General features: G+C 53.4%; 1 protein-coding gene across 1 annotated transcript in view; it reads right to left on the bottom strand.

The window, feature by feature from the left end:
• Nucleotides 1–18,791, bottom strand: part of DLGAP2 (DLG associated protein 2) — a gene marked incomplete at its 3' end in the record, with an annotated part of 768,810 nt that overhangs the window by 607,033 nt on the left and 142,986 nt on the right. The window contains exon 3 of the mRNA XM_080794969.1: nt 12,806–12,860. Coding sequence (XP_080651095.1) covers nt 12,806–12,860 — 55 coding nt within the window. The remainder of the gene's footprint in view (nt 1–12,805; nt 12,861–18,791) is intronic.

The following is an 18,791-nucleotide window of genomic DNA, read 5'->3' as shown; positions in this document are numbered from 1 at the left end:
ACGTGGACAGAACTTAATCAGTGTGCATCTGCTTCAGAACATAGATGACCATCAGAGCGCAGGACACATCACTAACACTGACTCCAGTGGACACGCTGATGGGTCCTCACTCACTGCGAGATACAGAAATACTGTGTGAGCCCCTCTTTGCACACACAAGTTCCCGAGCTCACAGGTTCCTGTGTGCGATCACCAACACCTGCACTGGGCTTTGCCCTCACACACACGGGTGAGGACTGACTCAGAGCAGCAGCAACAGCACCTTTCCCTAACTTGAGGGGCACGTAACTGCCGGTCTCTTTGGAAGAGAATGTTTGCTTGAACGGACCCTGAAATCACTCAGCAGCCACGCTCGCCTTCTGTGCAGCTGCTACGCTCCTCAGGCATGCGGATAATAAACTGCAGACCTTTGGCAGTCTTTGATTGCTTAATTATTTTAAACACTTCTCTCTGAGACATTTTCCCTTAATTAGTTATGTCTTCCTCCCCCATTATGTCCCCAGTAACAGGGCACCAGTCATCTGATAAAAGCCCATATTCAGTTCAGTTCAATTTAATAATGTTTTTACTGACGGTGCACTGTGTACCCTGTATGAGAGGGTCACCAGCATCGGTCAGGTGTCACCCTGACGCCAGGGGACCCTACTGGACATTAGTGCCCCCCAGTGGACCTCACAAAGCAATCACAACCCTTCTCCAGCAGAGACTCTGCCCATCTGTCCAGCAAGAATAAAACCCGTGCACCACTCTGATGGAGGGTCCAACTTCTCACTTACGGATCAAGGCATTCTGACACATAAAGGACATCTCGGCTCGGTGTAGAGCACATCATGGCTCCAGAAGCCAGCCCTGGGCACCACACACAGTCCCTGGCTTTTCTGCAGCCCAAGGCCCTGGCTTCACTTCCCTAAAGAAGCAGTTTCTTTCTTTCATTATCTGTGTGTCAGTTGCTAATATTCCTCCACATCACCCACCTCACAGCTGAGGGAATGGCTGCTCTAGACCAAGTGTGTGCAGCATGATTTATGTGCCGCCTGAATACCTGTTTAGCAACGAAACTGCAGCTGTTAAATAAGCAAGCCCTTGCTGGGAAAATCAATCACTGTCTTTATCTGAAACTTTCCTTGAACTTTAAAGCAAGGATATTAAAACACACACTAAAACTACTTCTATTAGGTATGGTTTGTGATTGCAGATAATAAAAGGTTCTCAGACACAAAGCACCCCAAAAAATCACCCTGAAACTTATATTTGGTCAGGGCTTAAGAGTTTATTTCTAAAACTCCACAGTAAGTTCCAACAAAGACAAATAGAGTTATGGTGTAAAAAAAAGCTTTTACCTTTAATGCAGAGTCCTTTTACAACAAAATCCCTGGAAGTTGGTCCCTCCAAGTCCCCTTCACCTGATTTACCCATTCCCACACTCCCTCCCCTCAGGCAATTGCTAGTTACAGAATAAAAAAGTCATAGCGTTGAAAAGCACAGCACAGGGAAGAGAGTCAGTAAAGAGTCAGTCATGCTGTGACAATACTGAACGCAACAGACGGTGACGACATTTATTGGGGTGAGCGTGTTGTAACACACAGAACTGTCAAATCTCATGTTACATACCTGAAACTGATACTGTGTGTCAACGATACTTCAGTAAAAACTAACGAAATGAAATACAATGTTTTCCAGACAAATATGAAAACTGTCTTCTGTCTTAGAACCAGAAAGCCAGCATGACTTGAGAAGCCCTCAGCCTCCATTCCTGTCAGGAGTTCAGGACTTGCCTCTGTTTTACTGAGAGCCTCTCTGAGGACTCGGCAGGTGCCCTGAGCACGTCATAGAGCAGAGCCAGCTTCTGGTTTGAAGTGGCATCTGCCTGGTAGCTCCAATACAACCTCTCCGCTCTCATGAAAACAGACACGGTAACACTGAAAATGGGACCCACGCTGATAATCAGCAGGCAATCACTGGCTTGAAGAATCAACCTGGTGCCCACAGCAGATCGGGTTTGAAAGAGCAGCCCTGACCCGGCTGTGCCCAATGTGAACCCAGGAAAGGCCCCATCCCTCTGGCCACTCTCACCCTGCACACCAATCACTGCCCACTCAGAGCTGGACGAGGGAGAGCAGAGGCCAGCGGCAGGAGAGGAAAGGAGGCACTTCCCCCAGGGGTGTGGCATCCACAGCACAGCCCCCTCGCAAGGTGCTGGGGGTAGCCTGGTGGCAGCCACACAGGCTCAGAGTCAGCTAATAGGACAAGGCATGAGGAGACCTACCCAAGGCCATTTCCAGACTAATAAGCTGGCTTTTTATGCCTAAACCATTAGCACAAACAATACCATTTGTGCCAAGCACCTGCTCTCCTCTGGGGAGCCTGCAAGTCTGGATGAGCTAGGCAGAGGATGTGTGTGTGTGTGTGTGTGTGTGTGTGTGTGTGTCCAGCTCCCCATAAAAACCCTGGATGCTGGTCCCTACAGCCTCTGGGGGGGAGGGTGGGACGATGCTCCGCAGGGGTCCTATAATCACTTTCAGGGGACAGAGCGTGCCCTGCGCGACTGGGTGGGATGAGCCCAAAAGCTGGACTGGTTCCCATGTGCATGTCCTCTGCCCTTGCCCTTTGCCTGTTTTCACTACAATAAATCCCAACCATCAACACAACTACACACTGCATCCTGGGAGTCCTCCTGAGAATCACTGAGCTGGGGGTGGGCTTAGGCACCCCCCCAGGCTAGCTACAGACAGGGGATAGAGAAGGTTCCTGAAATAGCTACCCAAGCTTAAAGACATTTTGAGTTTAAGATACTTCTTCACAAAGAAAAAGAAAAGTTCTGGACAAACCACAGACCGTGGCACAGGAGACACTGAACAGGCACTGGAAGGGGCAGCTCCCATGTGCCCTCACCCCACATGCACCTGCTCCACGACACATCCTCTCTAGGCCTCATGTTCCCCATGGTCACATGGGAGCCCAGGGCCATGTCAGAGCAGATGACCTGCATTTCCCCAGCTTCTCTTGGGCAGGGTAGGCTCATGGGCTCCCCTCTCTGCCCCACCCCACCCCGGCCAGCCCCCCATTCTTCACAGAAAGCAAAAGACTGTGAAATACACTCAACCTTCCTCCTGGGGCCATATCACAGGCTGCATCCAACACCATGTCCCCCTGCCCCCCTGCATCCCACCATCTTTGGCAGGATCACATGACAACTCCCCACAACACAGCAAGCCACGTTTAATTACAGTATTAAACTGTATCAATTTCGTATCAATAGTGTGCTTTTACATGTGAAGATTTTTTACTCCCAAAATATGGCTTCTAAAGTGCTGTCTACAGATTTGACAGTATTTTGTAAAATAATACGCTTTTGTATTTTCATTAACTTGTAAAATATGCTATATCATTGTATCTCTGATTCAAGCTGCTTTGTGATAACCCAAATACCTATGTATCTAAAAGGCTATAAAGGAAAAGGATAGCATAATACTCGAGAACTGAAACCAAACCACCAGGTGGGTCAACATAATTGTCTTTCTGAAAACAAATCTACAGCAACGACCAGTTTATCTGCAAGGCATTAGTGTAGTTCCTTGTTCAGAGAGCAGACTGTTGTGAAGCCCTGTTCAAGACCCCACCCTCCGGGGCAGAAGTGGATACGGAGACCCCATGAAGCCTAACGCACCGACCTTCCCAAGGAACCACATCCACACACTTTGACCCATGAGACCAGCAAGAGGTGACTTGGGCGGGCGGCAGGCTCGTGGCACAGCCAGGGAGGACCAGACAACTCGGTAAGCCCTACTTTCCACTAAAGCCTGACCAAAAAATACCAACCCTCTAAATTTTAAGGAACCTCAAGTAACCACACCCGTTAGCCAAGGCACATTTTAAGACATTTGGCTCGGGTCATAATCTCAGGATCGTGAGTCCGCGCTGGGCTCCACACTTAGCGGGCTGCCTGCTTCTCCCTCGGTCCCCCACCCCTCTTCCCTCTCAGATACACAGATCTTTAAAATAAAGCAAGAGCCTTAAGTCAAAATGTTTGAGCTTGTACGACACACACAACAGCTGCACGACTCGGGCACTGAGATGTAACCTCGGGAGAGACCAGACACTTGAGGACACTCAGCTGGATTTCAAGTCCACGACGCCCACACGGCAGCATCGGACACCTCTGCCGGCTCCACGCACCGCCCACGGCTTCAGAGAGACACGCGACCTAAGGGCCCGTGTCTACGCAGGACAAATCCACGCGAGCGGTCTCCGAGTCCAGACGGCCACGCAGACAGCCACGCAGACAGCCACGCAGCCGCTGGGTCTGGATTCACTCATTCCTGATCAGCTGCTCCTCCGGAGAACAAACAGACCTTAGAGACGCTGCCCCAGGCCGTGACGAAGACAAAGGCCCGGGGTCAGGAGCAGGTTTCCTGGGCAAACGCGGGTTCCCAACATCAGAACCGGCTCAGAAGTTCAGGCGCTCAGGGCGCGCGGGGGCTCCGTGTGAGGCGTCTGCCTCCGGCTCAGGTCGCGACCCCGGGCTGCTGGGTCCCGTCGGGATGGGGCTCCCTGCTCGGCGGGGGTCCGCCCCCCACGCCGGCTCGCGGCTGTCTCCGACACACACACGAGGTCCCGAAGAGCAGCAGCCCCGGCAGCTCAGTCCCGCCAGGAGGCCGCGCGTCGGGCTCGGCGGAGAAGCCGGGACGGCGCTCTTCCCCTCGCGAGGCCCCCGCGAAGCCAGCGCCCCGCAGAGCAGCCCACGCACGCGGCCCGGAGCCAGCGGCAGGCGGCGGCTTGGCCCTCGACGGGCAGCGGTCCGGCCGGCCCCGCCCCCCGGGAAGCGGGCTTCCTCCCGCTGGAAAGACCCCTGCCGGCGCCGACCCAGTCAGCCGTCGGACGCGCGGACGCCACCGCCCCCCCCGAAGCGCCTACCTGGCTCCGCGTGCCGTCGCCCACAGCTCTCCCCTCACGCGGGCGCTATCGTGACGCGGGGGGCACGCGGGCGTGAGGGGCGGGCCCTCAGGAAAGAGGCGGGAGAGAGACCCCGGCCCTGCGCTCTGCGGACCAGAAGGCGGCCTCCCCAAGGCCTCGCCGGAACGGCTCCTCCGGGCCCTGACTGGCCGCGGACTTCCGGCTCCTTGGGGGGCCTGACGGACCGCGGACTTCCGGCTCCTTGGGGGGCCTGACGGACCGCGGACTTCCGGCTCCTGCGGGCCTGACGGACCGCGGACTTCCGGCTCCTGCGGGCCTGACGGACCGCGGACTTCCGGCTCCTGCGGGCCTGACTGACCCGACTTCCGGCTCCTTGGGGGCCTGACTGGCCGTGGACTTCCGGCTCCTGCGGTCCTGACTGACCGCGGACTTCCGGCTCCTTGGGGGGCCCGACTGACCACGGACTTCCGGCCTCCAGCGGCCCTGACTGACCCGACTTCCGGCTCCTCGGGGGCCCGACGGGCCGCGGACTTCCGGCTCCTGCGGGCCTGACTGACCCGACTTCCGGCTCCTCCGGGCCCTGACTGACCGCGGACTTCCGGCTCCTTGGGGGGCCCGACTGACCACGGACTTCCGGCCTCCAGCGGCCCTGACTGACCCGACTTCCGGCTCCTCCGGGCCCTGACTGACCGCGGACTTCCGGCTCCTTGGGGGGCCCGACTGACCACGGACTTCCGGCCTCCAGCGGCCCTGACTGACCCGACTTCCGGCTCCTACGGCTCCCCCGGGCCCCGACGGGCCGCGGACTTCCGGCTCCCCCGGGCCCCGACGGGCCGCGGACTTCCTCCAGAGGTGAGAGAAGCCGCCGCGGAAGCCGGAAGCAACCAGGGCGAGGGCCGGAAGCTCCCGGAGAAGCGGCGCCGCAAGCACATGTGCCCTCGGGGGGGAGGGGGCGCGCGTCCACGCCGACAGGGTCTTGCTGGTGGGGACACGGACAGGACCGCGCAGCCGTTCCCTCGTGGACACGCCGGCGCGCTCAGCTCACGGCGGTTTCCTCACGAGCCCTGGGCCCCGCACGCCCTCCTGTGCCCAACGGGACAGACGCGGGGGGGCCGTGGGCGCCGAGGGGTGCGAGCGCGCGGAGGGTGCAGGTCCCCGCGTCCCCCGGGTCCGCCGCGCCCCGGCGCAGGCCCTCAGGAGCTCCTCCCCGGCTCCCAGGGCCGCCTGGCGGCGCCGACCGCGGCCCTCGCGCGGGAACGGTCAGCGGGGCTCGCTCGGACCGTCCCCGTCGGTTCCGGCGGGCGGCGGGGCTTAGGCCGGCCGGACGGATGGGTCCCGGCCACCGGCTCTCTGCCCGGACGGGCCAGGGGTGTCTCGTGTCACACCGGAGGATCTCGGGGTCGCTCGCAACTGACGGGCCCTGCAGTGACCCGTCCCACGAGAGCAGCGCAGCCTCCGGAGTGAGACACTGAGGCAGAGCGCGGAGAGGGCGGGCGGACTCCTCGACGCCCAAGCGCAGGCGGGCGGGCCGCACCGTGGGAGCGGGGCACGCTGTGGGCAGACCCCGGACGGAGCACGGACGGACGGACGGGGACCCGGATCTTCGCCCTCCGTCGCCAGACCCCCCCGGAGCCCCGGCCGTGTCGGCGCTCCGGGGACGGGCGCCCAGAGGCGCCGGAACGCGCCTGGCCAGGAGGCACCCGGGCACCCCTGCGGCCGCAGCCCCGAGGCTTGGGCGCGGGCGCCGCCACCGTGCCGGCCTCGCTGGGCACCCGGAGTCCCTGCCGCTCCCGTGGAGGGCAGCCCGGCATCAGCCCCAGCCGTGGCCGGCACCGCGAGGACCGGGAGGTGGACGGAAACCCAGGCTCCCGGGCTCCCGCAGTGAGCGCCCGCGGGGGACGCGGCGGGGACTCCGGGCCAGGAGCAAGTCCGGGGCGCGGGCAGACTGTCAGCCCGCAGGTCGACCCCGCCCAGCAACGCCCCGGGAAGGTGGGGGGGGGGGGGTCATGAAAACAGGCTCAGACACCCGGTTCGGTCCTGAAGCGGCCGGTGGAGGCGCGTCCGAACCCCGCCGGCCTCACGCCACAGAGCCGTGTGTCCCCGTGAAACGGCCACCGAACCACAACCTCCGTCAGCAAAGGTGCGCACTTGCGCCACAGAGAAGGGCGGCTCGGGGCGAGGGGGGCTGGAGCTGCACCTCATCGCACCTTCCCAAAGGGCTGGCGTTTTTCTGCCCAGCACGGAGAGGCCAGCGAGGCAAGGAGCAGGCCCTCCGGGTGCGGAGTAAGGCACGTGGAAGGAAAACACCGCTTGTGGCCTTAAAACTATTGATCCTTAACCTTTCATTCTGGCACTAATTAAAAAGCACGACTCAGTTTCTAATAAAGTCAGTTTATGAAATAAAACCCCTTCCAGCGGATGAAGGTTTGTTTCTGTCCCAGCCGGGGGACTGGAAGGAAGCGTCCCGCGCTGGGCTGCAGAGCCCCGGGCTAAGCAGCAGGGTGTCTTCCTGGCTTCTCCGCAGCCGCCCCTGCCATCCCCACTGTGAGCCACAGCACAAGGCAACCCACCCGCACACCTCAGAAGCTTTTACAAGTCATTTCAGTATCGGGGTAAAGGAAACTCACCTGAAATGCTGGTCTTTGGCAGAAGTGACCTTTCACCCTAAACCCGGTCTGCTCAAATGTCGTTCACCTGACATACTGAAAACCATTCAGCATGCCACGGGGGTGGATGTCGCACTTAACTGGGCATCCGTTTGGCACCAAAGCCGTCTATAGCACTTGCCCATGTGGTCGTGAAACTCTGGAGGCGGACGGGGCGGCCCCTCACTGGCACCCCTGGCCCCTGCTGCCTGTCTGGCACTGTGTTTGGTAGGGAATACCTGTGTCAGGAAGGACTCCTTAAGAGTCACTGAGGTGTCACATACAGACGTAGAGTGAACACACGTATTTGCATCCCAGCAAAGTATTGAGCAGCTGTGCGAAACACGTGGCAGAGTCACCCCGTACCTTTGGCTCTACTTGTGCATCTGCAAAATGGGGTAATGTTCCCTATTGCATAAGGAAGTTGAAGGACTTGCCAAATCGACAGGAAAGAGCCTTTTAAACTAGAATCACAGTAGAAATACAAGGTGTGATGCCCACTGTCACTAGAGGGCTCAAATTCCATGCTGGGAAACACAGATGTGTGCAGAGCTCTGGGAACCACACACCCAGAGCTCTGCACACATCATGCTACGCTACGCCCACTCATGCACTAGGCCTCCTCTGCCCCAGGGATGGGGAACCAGGTCCTGTTGAGACGGAGCTGTGGCAAAGAGCGCAGACTCGTTCACTGATTGTCCTGGCATGCCAATCAGGAAATTGAAAGCTTTTTAAAACCTAGGACCGACCAGACACAATCACCCCTGCTCTTTCAACAACTGTGCTCCCTCTGCCATCTTGAACTCCATCTGCAAATGGCCCCAGTGGGTGTCCATGTTTCAACAGCCATGATCACCGAGGAGTTCAATAATGTGTAATTAAGCCTCCAAAACCTTATGTAAGAGTGCACTGAGACTCTACATCCAAATAGACATTATAAAAAATATTTGCTCAACCTATATAGAATTTTTTAAGCTAAATACCCTGTTACAAACATTCAACTTCAACCCAAGAGTTTATTTAGCCAATACACAACTGAACAGTGTGTCCCCCCAGGGAGAACACACGCGGACCATACCCTGCCCACACACACCTCGCGCCATACGCACGGAAGCACAGGCAGGAGCCAGTGGCCGAGGTGCAGCTGAACCAGCTCTCCCCAGCTTTAAGGGCAGGGGGCCAAGAACGCCTCCTGGGCCCACACTCGGCAACAAGTGGTGAGGGCACTCAGAGCACAGAAACCAGGCTTCCTGCCTCCGCTCCTGCTGCTGGACACTGACCAGCCTCTCGTGGGCAGGGACCCAGTGATGATCAGAGTCCGTAACCCTTATGCCCTCCGTGAATACCACAGTGCATGTCTGCAAACACACACAAAATGTGTGGGAAAACCTAACAATTTTCCACCCTGATTTTTATATACAAATTATTTCACGTTTTTCATTCTGTCAAGTAGGGGTATATCATCTCTCAAAAATCAAAGGCTGCCACATGCTCTACCTGCTTGAGGTATCCTGGCTCAGTCGTTAACGTCAAGCTTTGCAGAGGACACACCACTGCTTGACGGCAAAATCAATTCATTCTTGAAACTTCTTACTCTTAGCAGTCGAATAGGCCGTCTCCCAGGGGACACGGGATAAATGCTACCCGACAGTGGAGCTCGGGATCAGAACCCCAGCCTACTGTGTATCCCAGATACAGGAGGATCTGCGAAGCTTACAACATCCCCAAATGACATGGCAATAAAGCAACTCCAGTGATGATCCAAACAAGGAAGCTTGACCGGCAAAGAACGAAGCATCTCCCACCCCCCTCACTGCTCAAGAAGCATATAACCGTAGTCTGCATCTCTTTCATGGGAGGCTGCCGCCATGTGTTAACCTTATCTTGGTTATTCAGAAACTGCACACTAATGTTGTGAGACACAGGACAACAGCAGAGAGATGATAAGCCACTCACACCGTGAGTCACATATAGCAAGGAACCAACATTCCAATTTCCACCACCTTCACAGTGGAAACTGCCTATAAAAGCTCAAAGACAGGCTAACTTTAGTGCTGAAAATAGCCAATCATAATATAATGATGTTTGTGAAGAAGTCACTGTCTAAAAAGGTTCTAAACCAATAGGAATGAGCACCATTTTGGACTACTGTAACTGGATGGTGTCCTTGGGTTCCACCAAAGACCAGCGAGGGGGAGCTCAGATGCAGGGAGCCAGTTTCTATGAAGGGACACAGATTGTGTGAAACACCTGACCTCACCCCACATGCTGGTCAGACACAGCTCCCCCAAAATGGGGTTGAGCGAGGGAGGGGTCCTCAGACCCCTCAGCAGCCATTCTGATCAAGGCTGGTATGGGATTTGAGTCCAAGACAGCCACTAACATGCCAACCATCCACCCGCATGGTCCACCACGTCAGCCACTCTTCCCTGCAAATGGCGCTCGTCCCGTGCACAGGCTCAACAGCAGGGCTCTCCAGAGAGAGGGCAAACTGAAGGCAGACAAAGTGTCAAATGGTCCCCGAAGCAAGAAAAGGGAACAGCGGTTAGAAGCAAAGCCTGATGTAAATGACTTTAAAATGCAGGAAAGCCTCCATGCGCATTTGTGATCTTGCAAGTGTTTCTTCTTCACAACATAAACACGCGCTGCCTCCCCAACTCTCTGTGTCCCTGAGAAGAACATGAAAAATAAGGCAATTTGCGGCGCTGGTCACGAGAAATCACTCCAGCTCTGTGTATCAACCAAAACTATCATGAGTAATCAAGATACAAGAGAAGATGATGTTCGTCATGTCTAACCCAGAGAAGGACCACTTCCAATGCACCATCAGATGTCACTCATCATAGTTTGTCACAGATCTGCTAAGTATATTGACTCCATAACAGCGAAAACACCTACAAGTACGTGCATCTTCTTCCAGGTCCTCACCTTGGCAAACAGAGTTAGTGGAGTATATACAGCATCTCAAAAATAACTAAAGAGCAAAAAGAACATGACAGCCACGGCTCATCCCAAAGCTGTTCTATTCTTGAACTGTGGTAAAACACACATCCCTTAAAATTTACCATCTTAACCATTTTTCAGTATACATTCAGTGACACCACACTCAGGTCATATAAGCATCTCTGCCGTCTACCTCCAGAACCGCTTTCTTTTTCCTAAGATGAAACTCCTGACCCACTCCAATGCTGATCATCATCAAAAATATGAAAATACTTCTATATAGTCACTAAAGTAAAAAAAAAAAGTTCATGTTCATAAGGAACTTTTATGTTTATTAAAATGCAAAAGCAATAACCATTACATCTGAGTCTGAAGAAGTTTCTAAACATTTCCTAAATAATTCAGCAGCTTCAGACATACTGGGTCACATTACACAGTAAAAACCAGAATCCACACATCATTCAATTCTGAACGAACTGACACTTAGAGTTATCATTTCAGCCGACTCTACTTTCCTCTCATTTGATATGATTCCTTCCCCAAACCGTGCCTAGTGTCATAGCCTTGGGTCTTCTATAACCACTTCTATAATATAAAAATCTTCTAAGATAAATTGCCTAGCAAATGTCCTCAATATTCAAGTCTTACTGGGAGAATGCTTTCTTGGTTTTAAAGGTTGATTACTTGGATTCCTACAGAAAGCAAATAAAACATCTGAATTTGGCAGTATTTCACAAATTAACTTGAAACTTCTTATATAACAGAGTGGTTAAAAATACAGAAAGCTCATTTCAACATTTAAATTCCAGTCAGAGTCCCAGAGAATGGTATTTAACTTTTAATTATTTTTATCATTAATTTTGTGCTGCTTAGATCCAGAAACTTGCCTGGAAGATATAAACTAATCATCCCTTCTTTAAATTGTGTTGTAATCACTATTGTTGATGGACATAGTTTACAGAAATCTTTGTTTCTTTGTATGTGACCTATTCATATATTTTTGTTACTAAGCAAGACTTCCAGAATATAGAAAGAGGCTCAAAAAATACCTAACCCTGTTCTCAATAAACTTCCCTGTAAGTGTGCTCAAAGTCACAGCTAATGTATGTCTGAACAGGTGATGTAACAGTGGCCACCACTATTGTTGATAAAATAATAGGGTTGGTGATATAACCTGTCCATGATCATTAGTAAAAAAAATAAATATCCTACTTTTCCCCCAAGTACTCGGTGTTTCACACTGGAATGCATAATACAGAACAATAACTTACTGACCACTTTAGAATGAGATTTCAATAATCATGCTAGCTAGTTAATATGCTGTTTATATTAAAAGCAGAGTACATCCCAACACGTTACACTCTTCTGACTCCCACAGAGTCCATTATGGTTCATTTTATTAAAGCTGGGAAACATAAGGAAATGTCAGCACAACTCTGTTTTATACCCAACACAAGTATCCTGGGATGCAGACAGACATATCTGAGAGGACACAGCTGATCCCAGGAAGGAGTAATTCTCAGAACCAGCCCTCAGCAGAAAAGACAGACCCTTCCATCTTTTCCTCAGGACCTGCTATTTCTTTGATGAAAATGCCCCAAATTAGAAAACCCACAGGGGAGAGTAACTAAGACGAAGACCCATAGAACAACAAGCTCCACATCATCTTCATGTTTGTTTGTTTCTGAACTTTAACACAACAAACTTCCAAAGCTTTCTTTTCAGGAACCAGCCCTCCCCCATCATGCTTCCTTAAAAATAACACAAACTACCTCACCTACAACCTCCAGCCACCTGCATCTGTGAGCAGTCACATGGCATACACCCCGCCATTGCGAGACACCCATCCTTCTGTGTTTTCATTGAGATCCTCAGGACTTTAAGCACAGACCATCTTCCCGGCTCCCAACCAGACTGCTGGCAAAGTCTTGACTGCGAACGGACCACCAAGGCGTTCCATGCTAGCCGGTAATGGTGCTCTTCCTCAATGAGGAAGCATGGCCAGCAAAATCAACAACTTTGAAACTCACATATTCAACTTCGAAAGATAACCAGTTTCCCTTAAAAATCCAGGAGAACTATCACCTAAATCTATTTGCTCCATCAAAAACAGATCTTTGAGCTCAGATTATAACTCATTGCAAAACTGAACACTCCAGTGTTGTGCTTGTTCGGTCAATATACAATCTTGCCCTAGAGCAGCAGCTATGAAAACAAGACGCCTACGTTATTCAGTCATATTCCTCAAATTTTCCGTGTCATACAACCTATGCTCTCAAAGCAAAAGAACAAAATCTATTTACCTGTATTCCTGTCTGGTAAGATACAGCAATGCTTCTGCAAAATGCCGGGCAACACCTGTTTCAAAACACATAAATAAAACACATTTGGTTACTGTTCAGGTAGAGAAAGGTATCTCGTTCATGCAGTGAGTGTTTTACTAATAAGGTTGTTCAGTGCTGCAGAGAGTCCTCACGCCCAGAATGCTCTAATAAATTAAACAATACAGAAAAATTTTTTTTTTAATTTTTTTTTTAAAGATTTTATTTATTTGACAGAGAGAGAGCGATCACAAGTAGGCAGAGAGGCAGGCAGAGAGAATGAGAGAGGGAAGCAGGCTCCTGCCGAGCAGAGAGCCCGATGTGGGACTCGATCCCAGGACCCCGAGATCATGACCCGAGCCGAAGGCAGCGGCTTAAACCACTGAGCCACCCAGGCGCCCCTACAGAAAAATTTTGATGACATACATTTTTCATCAGAAAGGTTAATCAGGTAGGTGTGCTCATTGTAAATGCTGTTCCAGAACGGTAATGCAGTTCTATTTAATGTATGCCCCTAATGGGTCCGGGGAGTATTTTGAAAGCTGCTCTCAAGGGACTCCTACAATAAGGCAAATGGGCCCGCCAATTTGTGTGATGGCTTTTAAAATATTAGATGCAATTAGAGCCTCAAAGTGGAGGACCGCTGGGGCAGTACAGTGTACCGGGCCTGCCTCGTAGGATCTAAGCAGAGATGGTTTCATCCAGGATGAGTCACAAAGAGGAATGGGGAAGAGAAGTCTGTGTTTAGTCACAGTTTGGTAGTAAATGATGAAGGGAATGTCTTACTTGATAAGGGAAGGTGGAAGTAATAGGAAATGGTTTTCCCTGGAAAATTCAGCCCTGTGAGCACAGACGAAAAGCACCTGCAGTGAAGAGATCTCTGTGGGGATTTACGACGACGCTTTCCAAACTCAACCAGAGCCAAGGCTGAGCTTCCATCCTGAATTCTCCACAGGGGCAGCTTCAGCCGTTCCTCCCAAACTCCCAGCCCAGAAGCAGCCATGACTTATCCCGGAGCAAGGACTTAGTGGAGAGGGAGGGAGAGGGGAGGACGGTGCACAGGGGCCCCACCCAGTCCCTTCCCTCAACGCCTTGGGCCCAGGACTCACACAGCTACTTCGGACAGATTGGACAGCAGTCACAAAGCCTCCCTCTGTGACCCTCCTTCATGCCTCTGCCATCCCTCGGCACTGGGGAAAGAATAATTCTCGCCCAAGTATCATCAATTGCAGACAAGACAGCATGACCAATTTTCAACTCTAAACAAATCTAAGAGACAGAAGACAAAGCAATAATCAAATAAGAACCCACTAAATCCAAAATGTGGAATTAAAAGTTCAAAAAGACATCTCCCACTCCTGTAAAGCTAACAGTTAGTTGGGACAATGAGGGATTGGTGAAAACACCAAAACACACAACACAAAGTCAATGTCATCACCTAACCCCGCCTCCTGCACCTGGCATCAGGTGAGTTCTCCACTCACCAGGTCCGAAACTGGCATCATTCTGGCACTATTCTCTCCCTCACGAGCCCCTAGCCTTCAAGGTCAGATAAGGAAATAATGCACACACGCACACACATGCACACATATACACGTGCCCTGGGTTCCCTGGGAATCTTCAATCCTTCTCATTCCAGGGCCAATACATTTGTTCACGGACTTTTCCAGCAATTTCCAAAAAGCCTTACAGGTTAATACCAGGCCTAAGAAATAATCTCCCACAAAAAAAAAAAAAAAAAAAAAAAAGGAGGACTGGTCTTGTGTGTTGGAATCATGCTGCAAACAGCGTGATCTGCGTGGAGGATGGGAGCGTGAGTCTCCACAGTGATGTTCAGCCAGGTCCTGCAGGTGCGCGGCCCTCCTGCACTCCCAGCACCTGTGAGCCCCCGGAGGGGGCATGCTGGCTGGTCCACTGCAAAGCCCCTGGACTGGTCTCTCAACTCGCAGTCTCCTCCCCGGTGACATATCAAACATGCCGCTTCTGGCTTATTTTTCTAAGGAATTACTAGCAACTGCTACACCACGGACATGTTCACAATGGAGGTACAGGTGCATCCCTAATGTCAATCTTAGCTCCAAACTACCCAGCTGACTCCGTTCCACAAGGGCCCTTCCAGAAGCAGAAATGGAATCTGGATCCATTAGCCACCACACGATCTGGCCACTACCTTGGTGCTGGTGGCGTTTTCATCCAGATGAGCAGAATTCAAGGTGACATGATGAGGGCCCCATAGAAGGTCAGCACGGGAACCAGAGGGGCGCATGAAGTGAGGTCAGGTGACACAGCAGGGAGGAAGGGAAGGGAGTCAGGAGTGGAGCTTGGCACCTGGGATGGCCCTACACAGCATAGGCACTGTCTTCCCCCAGCTAACCTCCATCAGATGTGGCAGCTCTAGACTAAACCCCTTCCCTGGTCTGGGAGGAGTCTGGGCCGTGCACAGAATCACTGGGAGGGACCCGACTGGTAAAGGGAGGTTCCTTTCAGACTCAGTGATTCACACCTGGGGCAGGCTCCATCAGGGCCTTCTGCAGAAGTAGGAAACCCCCAGGGCCTGGACGTGCTACAACAACTGCACCCCCTGGGGCGGTGGGGGCCCTCCCGGGGGTGTCCATGTCACATGGTCAAGTTGAGTTAGAGAAGAAAGAGCTTGAAAGCCACGGATTTAGGCAAACAAACCCCAGCTTATGGGCCCAGCGATTCTAAAAAACTATAGTGGTGTCCACGCCCAGCTCCCCTTAGTTAATCCTCAATGGCCCTCTGATCCCTCCGCTCCAGCTCCCACATTCTCCCACTCCCACCCAGATGCTGCACCACCTGCCACCAACCTGCCACCAGCCGACACGGCCACGTGCTCAGTACAAGGTTCCACCAAGGCAGCCCTCCCGCCCATCACCACCGTGGATTCTGCAAGCGAGCTGCCTGGTTCTTCCGGGACTTCAAGCAGGAGAATATTAGGGCCCAGAGAAATTACAAGCAGTCATGGTAGAATTCACCTGCAGCCTTCCTGGGGGCAGCCAATTTGTGTTCAAAAATGGCAGACATACGTAATCTTGACAAGTCCCTCCTAGCTGTAGCCACAGGTGAGACACTGGTGTTCAGCCTTAGGAAAATGCCCCGTGCACACCTCTCCTCCTCCAACATGGGCTGAGGGGGCAGGAAGGTGGGACTCCCGTGTGCATCCATTGTTCTCAAGGGTCCCTTCCTGCCCAGCAGTTACTCCAAAACTCAATGCCGCCAGCCTGCCTATTCTAGGAGAGCATGCAACTGCTGAGAGTAACTGGGGGACATCGGGCGAGGCACGTCACAGGCAGCTGGGGCCAAACAGCATATGTCCAACCGACGCCCGGAGTCTTCCTTGAGTACCTGCCCAAGTGCCCATGAGCATGACACCAACACCACATGCTTTAGGAGACCACAGCTGCTAATTACATCCTCTGTGTTCTATGTCCAGAGTCTTCCAACTGAAAATCTATCCCTAAAGCATCAATTTCAAGGTTTCACTGCACCCCATAACTGCAGCCCTCTCTGGGGGTGCCTTCTTTGATGCATCAGGTCAAGAGTGCTGGAGCAAATCCTGCTCATCCAACACTGCACTCCCCGGCCCCACAGGCTCAGTAAGGGTGAATCAGTGAAGGCAATCCGAATTTGAAATGTTGGCGGTCAGGTGCACTGTCCACACCTGGAGTGCTTGCGAGACTGCGGCCGCCATATTGGATAGCACAGACATCAAACATCAGCATCATTTTTCAGATGAAGAAAACAAGGTTTGGAGGTGATGTCCTGTGTCAACTACACCCAAATTTAGAAATAAAGAATCGTTTAAGTGTTGTTAGTTTGTCCTCACCACTCCTCAGTTTCTCTGGGCACATGCCCCTCTGTTCCTGCATGGTCATTCTGGGTGGTGTCATGAGAAGCCAGGCATGGACTCCGCAAGCTGTGTTTGCCTGGAGGTCCTCAGAGCCTTGCTTCCTGCAGCAAGTTTATGTTGTGCCCTTTCCATCTCAGGAGTATACCACGCAACGCGACGTGCCCCCCAAGCATGCGAGCCTGCTACAGATGTGTTCTGCGGCGTGTCGAGAGCACAGGTTTACACAGAGTCACTCCAACAACTCTTCCTGGATAATTTAACGCTTTGCAAAGAGCCGCAGGCTTATTCCCACAAGGAGCTGTGTCTTGTGACTCTCATGAATGAGACAGACAGCCCTTCCATTTCACAGGGCGAGGGCTGAGGATTCCCCCGGGGTCTAACAGGCCTCTCCCCCCCTCACCCCCGGCACTCTCCCGGGCCATGTGAGAGGCAGTTCGGCACCGGCTGCAGGGCACAGAGCCAGACTGAGGCTGGGACCAGAGCTCCCACCAGCTGGCCCCCACCTGGCTGCCACCCCGGGGTCCTGCACACCACTCGTGGGCTCAGCTGCATGCAGCATAAGGAGGTGGCATTGCCAGCCCTGAGTCGTCTGTCTGCAGTGGCCCCATGGAGCAGCTGGCCCGGGAAGACGAGCGTTCAGCGCACAGTGCGCCTGCTGGCACACAGCTCCCAGGAGACCACATGCAGGGCGGCCGTGAGGGAGCAGCAAGTCCGCGCACGTTCCCACGCGTGGATGAGGAAGCGCTCACACGCCGGCAACGTCCCTCCCTCGCGCTGCAGGCTGTCCACACGCACACAGGCACTGGGTCTGTGACCGAGCACAGGGTCCCCGGAGCCCGAGACACCAGCATCAGGACTGTGTTCTGGGGCAAGCCACGTACCCCCAGCATCCTCACCGGCGGCATGTCCGGGACATGGGGGCCCGAGGGGGCTTTCTGCAACACAAACCAGCAAACCAGTACAATCTCCCTCGGTCAAGGGGCACACACTCTGCGGCAGCACTACGCAGGGCACTAGGAAAGCACAGAGTGCCCGGACGGACGGACGGTCGCTGCTCAAGGGCTCAAGAGCCCAGTGGACATGCAGCGCCCGCAGCTGACGGCCCCGTGGTGAGCGCCTGGCATGTGCCGAGCGTCCATGTCACGTGAAGTGTTGACACCACAACACAGAGAAGGGACACAGACCCTCTGGGAGGTGATGGGTGCGTCTGTGACCGTGATTACAGGGATGGAGCGTGTATCCATCCACACTCCTCACACTGTCCGGGTCAAACAGTGCTGGGTCTCGTGTGTCAGGTGGGGAAAGATTTCCAGTCCAAACGTTCAATAAAGTTTTCTTGCGCCTTTAAACACAGACACACACAGACACACACACACAGAAATACACACTACATTTCTACAAAGCCCCCCGTGACACGGGCGCTCACTGGCCAGGAAGAAGCGTCCTTGGCGAACCACCCGCACACGGGGGACGCCGCGTGTCTACACAGCAACATACTCAACTCGTCCATCCTTCCACACACGCGGTCCAACGTGATCATAAGCTGGCAGAGTGGCTGCGGGACAAATCACAGAGAAGAGCAGAACGTGTGAGCGCCCAGGAAAACGACGTCAACCTCCCTTTGATGGGTGAGGAGCAGAAAGGGCCTTCTTAGCAGAGCCAGAAATCAAGGATCTGACTGTCCCCTGACAAAGCTCTTGACGAGGACGCTCGTGGTTCGGGGCTTGGAAGCACAGCGTGTATCCAGAGCAGGCGTGGGGCAGACAAGCACAGGTCCCCTCCCCACACCCAGCGACACGAGCCAGAGGGGACCAGAGAACAAGGGACTGGGGTGGCGTCCTGGGGCTGGAAACAGGGAGGCTGGTTACAAACCTTGCACACTCAAGCGAGCTGCCTCCGAGCCCAGCTCCAGCTTCTCCTGGAGGAATGGCGGGCGGTCAGCTACCCCAACCCTCACATCCCTGAGCAGGACACCAGGATATTCTCCTCTGGAGACTAAACCAGGCAGAGAGAACATATCTCCGGCTGATGTAGGCCTTCCAGTTAAAACTGGCTTGCCACTAGATCTGTGGAAAATTCCACCAGCCAATAAGCCCC

The sequence above is a fragment of the Martes martes genome (assembly GCF_963455335.1).
Source record: "Martes martes genome assembly, chromosome: 2".
In the NCBI taxonomy this organism is placed as follows: Eukaryota; Metazoa; Chordata; class Mammalia; order Carnivora; family Mustelidae; genus Martes; species Martes martes.
The sequence above is the reverse complement of the archived record's forward strand: the minus strand, read 5'-3'. Positions and strand labels throughout refer to the sequence as shown.